Source organism: Pristiophorus japonicus, chromosome 6 (genome assembly GCF_044704955.1).
Source record: "Pristiophorus japonicus isolate sPriJap1 chromosome 6, sPriJap1.hap1, whole genome shotgun sequence".
Lineage (NCBI taxonomy): Eukaryota > Metazoa > Chordata > Chondrichthyes > Pristiophoridae > Pristiophorus > Pristiophorus japonicus.
This window is the reverse complement of record NC_091982.1, coordinates 236,205,581-236,215,137: the sequence shown is the minus strand read 5'-3', so window position 1 is coordinate 236,215,137 and position 9,557 is coordinate 236,205,581. Positions and strand designations below refer to the sequence as shown.

Genomic DNA, 9,557 nt, shown 5'->3' with positions numbered 1-9,557 from the left:
GCCAAGAGAGAAGCAGAAGTTTTGGTAGACTCAACAACTCACCTGCTTCTGCTGCACGCAGCCTGAACAGAACCCCGGGTCCGACGACCTCTTGTGACTATTGACGGTCACGGTCTGAGAGGCAGCTCGCCGGGCCCGGGAGAGTGCAGCAGGTAGTTCAGAGAGTCCGGGGTCGGGGAGGACAAGTAACTGGGAGAGGGGCGAACATGGGCGACAGAGCTGTGCTAGTTTAATGTGGAGCCGGCTGCAGTAATCTCCCGAGGGGTTCACAGTTTAGAGTCTAGTCGCACAGGCACAATCTTGTGGTACCAGTTCGAAATATAACACTAAGCTGTTAAGTTAGGCATTGTGCAGCAGGTAACAAGAACCCAATAATGAGCCGAAAATTGCGGCCTCTCCGGGTGCATACGATGCGCGCACGCTCCCGTAGAGGCCTCGCAAATGCCGATTCTTGGGGTGCCATGCGCATGCGCCGAGAACCGGCTTTTGCGATCTCTGACACATCCCTGTAAGGACATCCGCGGGGCAGAGATCGGGCTATTTGCCCAACTCATGCCCAGCGAATGTCCTTCAAACTCTTACGCCTGGTAAAAGCAGGCGCATAGCTTACTTTTACCAGCGCAAGAGTTTTAAAACATAGAAAAATTACATGTCATCACTCATTTTTATATTAAAAACCCTGTTCATTAAGGTAAATTTATTTTTACCCCTATATAAACACATTAAACAAAAATTGACAAAAATATATTTTTTTCCATAACATTCTATTTCAATTAATTTTAAATATGTGAGATTCTTTTTTAACTTATTGTGCTGTATTTCTTGTTTTTGGGGGGTATTCTCATTGATAGTAATGGGAGCTCGTAGAAACGAAATTCCCATTATTATCAATGAGAATACTACATAGGCCAGGCCCACGTGATCCCAGGATACGAATACGTATCTGGAGGACATGTTCCCGTACGCTGGACTGTGAATGGAGGCCTCCGACCGCAATCCTACGTTCCTCCGGGACCAGCAGGTATTTTCGTAAAAAAAGTTTGGGTCGGAGGCGTTTGTCTGAAGGAAGCTAGTCCCCCCCCCCCCCCCCTGATATATTCATTTCCACATCTGCTATCCCTCCTTATGTCGGGTGTGTCATTTTGTATCCAATTCGATACAAAGAGTGATGTCGAACTGCACCACGCACTAAACTGGCTGAGTTTGAAGTCTGGAACCCTGGAGTGCAAGTGTTACTGACTAAATATATCTAGACGGCTATAAAGCACAGTTAAGGGATGTTTGCTTTACCAAAAGGTGTGTCAGCGATCATGCACGGACCATTAAGAACAAAATAGACCCACATTTTCAGACGAGCATTAACCGGAACGAATAAAAAAAGTCAATGAAACTGTCCCGTTAAGTTTTACGAAACTGCGCTAGTATTTTCAGCTCAATTTCATTTCTGGTAACGTTACCTTAGAACGTGACATCATATGCAAAACCCCGCAGTCTGTTCCACACATGATAAATAGCAGCAAGTCATCGTATTGATCCATTTTATTTGACCATATGCGAGGCTGATGGCACAGGTGCTTGTTATTACATGTGCCATACACTGCTGCGTTATAAGAGGAATGTAAGAAAAGAAACTGCATCACTTATAATGTTGTATTCTAGCTGCATTATAGTAAAACGGAGCATTATGGTAGAACTGGGGGAGTGTAATCTATACCTTAGAAAAGGGAAGTTGTGCAATATTAGAAATAAATGCTTCGCATAGAATTTCTCTGCTTGCTATTTTAACTGAGGTGTTAACCCATTTAAACTCAACAGGTTAGTATTTTTGTTGCAATAGTAGACAAAAGAATTTCATACAACATTCCACACTCAATCAATCCCATAAGAAACAGGCAAACAGGTCTTTTAAAAAAATTTGTTATTCTTGTTTGTGCTATGCTGCTGGTGCAGAATTATTGCTGCATTGTTACACATAACGACAGTCACTGTGCTCCAAAAGTAATCCATTGGGGTCGCTCATTTGAAACGGAGATGGAGGAGGAATTTCTTCTTCTCAGAGGGTTGCCAAACTTGGAATTCTCTACCCCAGAGAGCTGTGGAGGCCGAGTCATTGAATATATTTAAGGTGGAGATAAAGACAGATTTTTGAACAATAAGGGAGTCGAGGGTTATGGGGAACGGGCAGGGAAGTGGAGTTGAGGCCAAGATCAGATCAGCCATGTTTGTATTGAATGGCGGAGCAGGCTCGAGGGGCCAAATGGCCTACTCCTGCTCCTATTTCTTATGTTATATTGAAACTCGGAGATATCTCTTGGTGTTTTCTATTTCAGGGCAGGAAACCGCAGGCTGACAAACACAGAAGTGGAAGGAAAATTCAACTATTCTTTCTTGCCGTACATAGGAATTACTAGACGTCAAAAGGCCAAGGTCCATCTAATTCGCCTTCTACCATCCTGGTAGTCGCATGATACGATACTGGAGTTATCGACTAATTATAGCAATCGATCTCATCAGTCTACAACAGACCCATAAATGGGGCAAAGAAAATCCCAGTGGTGGAGAGCTTTGTGAACCTTAGCTCTAATCCAAAGTCACCTTATTCCACCCAAGCACATACAACTTGTATTTATATAACACCTTCATTAAGAGATATTAAGGGAATCAAGGCATATGGGAATAACGCAGAAAAGTGGAGTTGAGGTAGAAGATCAGCCATGATCTTATTGATTGACGGAGCAGGCTCGAGGCGCCGAATGGCCTACTCATAATTCTTATGTTATGTTCTTTAATGTAGTAAAATGTCCCAATGTGCATCACAGGAGGATTATAAAACAAAATTTGGCACCGGGTCACATAAGGAGATGTTAGGGCAGATGGTCAAAAGCTTGGTCAAAGAAGGAGGTCTTAAGGTGCATTTTAAAGAAGGAAAGAGAGGTAAGAGAGGCAGAGAATTTAGGGAGGGAATTCCAGAGCTTAGGGACCAGGCAGCTGAAGACGTGGCCGGCAGTGATGGAGCGATTATGATCGAGGATGATCAACAGGCCAGAATAAGAGAAGCGCAGATATCCCAGAGGGTTGCAGAACTGGAGGAAGTTACAGAGCGAGGGAGCGGTGAGCCATGGAGGGATATGAAAACAACGATGAGAATTTTTAAATCGTACGCCATGTCATGTCTCAAAAGTCTCTTATTTATGGCTGTGCCGTGCCATGCCCAACCAGCAACGAAGAAACATACCAATCACAAAAACAAGAAAGCGATGTTAATTGTTGGTTTATTAGATTTCAAGTTGCAACCGTCATCTTTATCCTTCACCGTAACTCATCGATCTGAATGTAACATATAAATACCAAACTTAACCACACACAACAGAGCTGCTCAGAGGTGCCGTACAATATCATTATTATAGGGGAAAAATAGTTTTATTATTTAACAAACTTCTTTTCTTCTTCTTAAAAAGTGCTCATGTAAAATTACAAATCTCGGCAAAATTGACAGTTTAAATGAGCAGCTTTGCCACATCCTTAAGGGGCTCACGAAAACAAGCCATTGAAAAGAGCAAAATATGTGCGGCCACAGTCCTGTTGGCTGCCGATCTCGTCATCATCAAATTCATCCATATAAACCATTATTTTGGTCCAGTGCATCGTTAGGGAGCCTTAGCTAACAAATAAATAAATTCCATTTATACCTAGAACATTCCTTGGTTGTAGGTTGGCTAAAAGCACCAAAATTGACTTTTAGCCAAAACAAAAAAAAAAAGCAGCTTTTTACAGGACCTACAAGATCCAAGAAACACTTCTTATTTGTAAAACTTCAATTTCTTTTTTTTTTAAATAAAATAATCTACTCTCACTTTACATTATTTATTCACATCAGCTACGTCACAGGGGAAAAAAAAGCATGTGTCAAAATAATTTAAAAAAAACGTAAAAATCATAATAAAAAGAGATGATCGGGATGAACAATGAATGGACCCCTCTCCCCGCCTCAGGGAGCTTGATCTTCATTGTTCTCCAGGGACTGTCTGGTCTGTGCTTCTTTCCAAGGTTCAGTAATGGGGAGGGTGGCTGTATGGGTTCGATGGCTGTTGTGGCTGGTTACCTGCCAAAGGGTAAAGGGTACACAAACGTCACAATCAGTTATGCAGTTGATAGGATAGCTCGGCACGTTTGGAATTCAGCTATTCCTCAAGCAGCAGAGAGTTTAGCACAGTATTACGTGGCATTTCTATTGGAGAGAGAGAGACAGAGAGAGAGACAAAGAAAGAACGACTCGCATTTATATCGCGCCTTTCACGACCACCGGATGTCTCACAGCGCTTTACAGCCAATCAAATACTTTTGGAGTATAGTCACTGTTGTACTGTGGGACAGGCGGTAGCCAATTTGTGCACAGCAAGCTCTCACAAACAGCAATGTGATAATGACCAGAAAATCTGTTTTTGTGATGTTGATTGAGGGATAAATATTGGCCAGGACACCGGGGATAACTCCCCTGCTCTTCTTTTGAAATAGTGCCATGGGATCTTTTACATCCACCTGAGAGAGCAGTCGGAGCGCTCAGTTTAATGTCTCATCCGAAAGACGCCCCCAATCAGGGCACGGGACAATTTCAGACCCTCTTTCTCTTCAATTGTGCTTTACCCAACATTCCATTTATTCCTCCTGCTTGATGTCCCCTCATTGTTCTATAAGGGACTTTGAGGCACCTCTCTGTACATGAAGGCACTGCAGAAATGTAAGGGTTCTGTATGAAATGAGTTTGGACAGTCTTAATCCAGTTCCTCATGGGCACAGGCCCATACCACAAAACTGTTTCCAATTTAGGGAGAGCGAGGAGGTGGAGCAGCGTCCAGTCGGGAGGCCTACAAGAGGCCCATCAGTCGCAGTTGGAGAGTTGGAGAGCGAGGAGGAGGAGCAGTGTCCGGGAGGCCTACAAGGGGCCAGCCGGTGCAGCTGCAGCAGGGAGGCAAAAAAGGTGACGTCACAGCCGAGGGGGTAATTGATTGGCTGGTGATTGGTAAGTAGTTTTTCTTTTTCTTTACCAGTAAGTAACCTTTTAACATTGTTGTTGCCCAATTAAGTTAATCCAAGAGTTAAGTTATGGCAGGAGAGCTCGGACACGTGTTATGCTCCTCCTGTACTATGTGGGAACTCAGGAACGCTTCCTGTGTCCCTGACGACTACGTGTGCGGGAAGTGCATCCGCCTCCAGCTCCTGACGGACCGCATTGCGGCACTGGAGCTGTGCGTGGATGAACTCTGGAGCATCCATGATGCGGAGAATGATGCGAATATCATGTTTAGCGAGTTGGTCACACCGCAGGTAAAGGGTACACAGCCAGATATGGGTGACCAACAGGAAGAGCAGTGGAAGGAAGGTAGTGCGGGGGTCCCCCGCGGTCATCGCCCGCAAAACAGATACACTGCTTTGGGTACTGTTGAGGGGGATGACTCATCAGGGAGAGACAGCAGCAGCCAAGTTCATGGCACCGTGGGTGGCTCTGCTGCACAGGAGGGCAGGAAAAAGAGTGGGAGAGCGATAGTGATAGGGCATTCAATTGTAAAGGGAATAGATAGGCGTTTCTGCGGCCGCAACTGAGACTCCAGGATGAACATAAGAACATAAGAATTAGGAACAGAAGTAGGCCATCTAGCCCCTCGAGCCTGCTCCGCCATTCAACAAGATCATGGCTGATCTGGCCGTGGACTCAGCTCCACTTACCCGCCCGCTCCCCATAACCCTTAATTCCCTTATTGGTTAAAAATCTATCTATCTGTGATTTGAATACATTCAATGAGCTAGCCTCAACTGCTTCCCTGGGCAGAGAATTCCACAGATTCACAACCCTCTGGGAGAAGAAATTCCTTCTCAACTCGGTTTTAAATTGGCTCCCCCGTATTTTGAGGCTGTGCCCCCTAGTTCTAGTCTCCCCGACCAGTGGAAACAACCTCTCTGCCTCTATCTTGTCTATCCCTTTCATTATTTTAAATGTTACTATAAGATCACCCCTCATCCTTCTGAACTCCAACGAGTAAAGACCCAGTCTACTCAATCTATCTTCATAGGTAACACCCTCATCTCCAGAATCAACCTAGTGAATCGTCTCTGTACCCCCTCCAAAGCTAGTATATCCTTCCTTAAGTAAGGTGACCAAAACTGCACACAGTACTCCAGGTGCGGCCACACCAATACCCTATACAGTTGCAGCAGGACCTCCCTGCTATTGTACTCCATCCCTCTCGCAATGAAGGCCAACATTCCATTCGCCTTCCTGATTACCTGCTGCACCTGCAAACTAACTTTTTGGGATTCATGCACAAGGACCCCCAGGTCCCTCTGCACCGCAGCATGTTGTAATTTCTCCCCATTCAAATAATATTCCTTTTTACTGTTTTTTTTCCCCAAGGTGGATGACCTCACATTTTCTGACATTGTATTCCATCTACCAAACCTTAGCCCATTCGCTTAACCTATCTAAATCTCTTTGCAGCCTCTGTGTCCTCTAAACAACCCGCTTTCCCACTAATCTTTGTGTCATCTGCAAATTCTGTTACACTACACTCTGTCCCCTCTTCCAGGTCATCTATGTATATTGTATGGTATGTTGCCTCCCTGATGCAAGGGTTAAGGATGTCTCGGAGCGGGTGCAGAACATTCTGAAAAGGGAGGGTGAACAGCCAGTTGTCGTGGTGCATACAGGTATCAACGATATCGGTAAAAAACGGGATGAGGTCCTACGAGACGAATTTAGGGAGCTAGAAGCTAAATTAAAAAGTAGGACCTCAAAAGTAGTAATCTCAGGATTGCTACCAGTGCCACGTGCTAGTCAGAGTAGGAATCGCAGGATAGCTCAGATGAATACATGGCTGGAGGAGTGGTGCAGAAGGGAGGGATTCAAATTCCTGGGACATTGGAACCGGTTCTGGGGGAGGTGAGACCAGTACAAACTGGACGGTCTGCACTTGGGCAGGACCGGAACCAATGTCCTAGGGGGAGTGTTAGCTAGTGCTGTTGGGGAGGAGTTAAACTAATATGGCAGGGGGATGGGAACCTATGCAGGGAGACAGAGGGAAATAAAAGGGAGACAGAGGCAAAATATAGAAAGAAGAATAGTAAAAGTGGAGGGCAGAGAAATCCAAGGCAAAAAACAAAAAGGGCCACATTACAGCAAAATTCTAAAGGGCCAAAGTGTGTTAAAAAGACAAGCCTGAAGGCTCTGTACCTCAATGCGAGGAGTATTCGAAACAAGGTGGACGAATTAACTACGCAGATAGCAGTTAATGGATATGATGTAATTGGCATCACAGAGACCTGGCTCCAGGGTGATCAAGGCTGGGAACTCAACATCCAGGGGTATTCAACATTTAGGAAGGATAGACAGAAAGAAAAAGGAGGCGGTGTGGCGTTGCTGGGTAAAGAGGAAATTAATGCAAAAGTAAGGAAGAACATTGGCTTGGATGATGTGGAATCGGTATGGGTGGAGCTACGGAATACTAAAGGGCAGAAAACGCTGGTGGGAGTTGTGTACAGACCATCAAACAGTAGTAGTGAGGTTGGGGACAGCAGCAAACAAGAAATAAGGGATGTGCAATAAAGATACAGCAGTTATCATGGGCGATTTTAATTCACATATAGATTGGGCTAACCAAACTGGTAGCAATGCGGTGGAAGAGGATTTCCTGGAGTGTATTAGGGATGGTTTTTTTGACCAATATGTCGAGGAACTAACTAGAGAGCTGGCCATCCTAGACTGGGTGTTGTGTAATGAGAAGGGACTAATTAGCAATCTTGTTGTGCGAGACCACTTGGGGAAGAGTGACCATAATATGGTAGAGTTCCTTATTAAGATGGAGAGTGACTCAGTTAATTCAGAAATTAGGGTCCTGAACTTAAGGAAAGCTAACTTCGACGGCATGAGGAGTGAATTAGCTAGAATAGACAGGCAAATGATACTTAAAGGGTTGACGGTAGATAGGCAATGGCAAACATTTATAGATCACATGGATGAACTTCAACAATTGTACATCCCTGTCTAGAGTAAAAATAAAACAGGGAAGGTGGCTCAACCATGGCTAACAAGGGAAATTAAGGATAGTGTTAGATCCAAGGAAGAGGCATATAAATTGGCCAGAAAAAGCAGCATACCTGAGGACTGAGAGAAATTTAGAATTCAGCAGAGGAGGATAAAGGCTTTAATTAGGAGGAGGAATATAGAGTACGAGAGGAAGCTTGCCGGGAACATAAAAACTGACTGCAAAAGCTTCTATCGATATGTGAAGAGACAAAGATTAGTAAAGACAAACGTAGGTCCCTTGCAGTCGGATTCAGGTGAATTTATAATGGGGAACAAAGAAATGGCAGACCAATTGAACAAATACTTTGGTTCTGTCTTCACGAAGCAAGACACAAATAACCTTTTGGATGTACTGGGGGACCGAGGGTCTAGTGAGAAGGAAGAACTGAAGGATATCCTTATTAGGCAGGCAATTGTGTTGGGGAAATTGATGGGATTGAAGGCCGATAAATCCCCGGGGCCTGCATCCCAGAGTACTTAAGGAAGTGACCCTAGAAATAGTGGATGCATTGGTGATCATTTTCCAACAGTCTATCAACTCTGGATCAGATCCTATGGACTGGAGGGTAGCTAATGTGACACCACTTTTTAAAAAAGGAGGGAGAGAGAAAACGGGTAATTATAGACTGGTTAGCCTGACGTCAGTAGTGGGGAAAATGTTAGAATCAATTATTAAGGATGAAATAGCAGCGCATTTGGAAAGCAGTGACAGGATCGGTCCAAGTCAGCATGGATTTATGAAAGGGAAATCATGCTTGACAAATCTTCTGGAATTTTTTTGAGGATGTAACTAGCAGAGTGGACAAGGGAGAACCAGTGGATGTGGTGTATTTGGACTTTCAAAAGGCCTTTGACAAGGTCTCACATAAGAGATTGGTGTGCAAAATCAAAGCACATGGTATTGGGGGTAATGTACTGGCATGGATAGAGAATTGGTTGGCAGACAGGAAGCAGAGAGTCGGGATAAACGGGTCCTTTTCGGAATGCAAGGCAGTGACTAGTGGAGTGCCGCAGGGCTCAGTGCTGGGACCCCAGCTCTTTACAATATACATAAATGATTTGGATGAAGGAATTGAGTGTAATATCTCCAAGTTTGCAGATGACTCTAAACTGGGTGGCGGTATGAGCTGTGAGGAGGATGCTAAGAGGCTGCAGGATGATTTGGACAGGTTAGGTGAGTGGGCAAATGCATGGCAGATGCAGTATAATGTGGATAAATGTGACGTTATCCACTTTGGTGGCAAAAACACAAAGGCAGAATATTATCTGAATGGCGGCAGATTAGGAAAAGGGGAGGTGCAACGAGATCTGGGTGTCATGGTTCATCAGTCACTGAAAGTTGGCATGCAGGCACAGCAGGCGGTGAGGAACGCAAATGGCATGTTGGCCTTCATAGCTAGGGGATTTGAGTATAGGAGCAGGGAGGTCTTACTGCAATTGTACAGGGCCTTGGTGAGGCCTTACCTGGAATATTGTGTTC

The 9,557-nt window shown here is 44.6% G+C and overlaps 1 protein-coding gene across 1 annotated transcript in view; it reads right to left on the bottom strand.

Moving 5' to 3' along the window:
* Nucleotides 1-3,279: 3,279 nt before the first annotated feature.
* LOC139266002 (mediator of RNA polymerase II transcription subunit 12-like protein) overlaps nucleotides 3,280-9,557 on the bottom strand; it is a 799,024-nt gene continuing 792,746 nt past the window's right edge. The window contains exon 44 of the mRNA XM_070883728.1: nucleotides 3,280-4,102. Coding sequence (XP_070739829.1) covers nucleotides 4,050-4,102 — 53 coding nt within the window. The 3' untranslated portion in view covers nucleotides 3,280-4,049. The remainder of the gene's footprint in view (nucleotides 4,103-9,557) is intronic.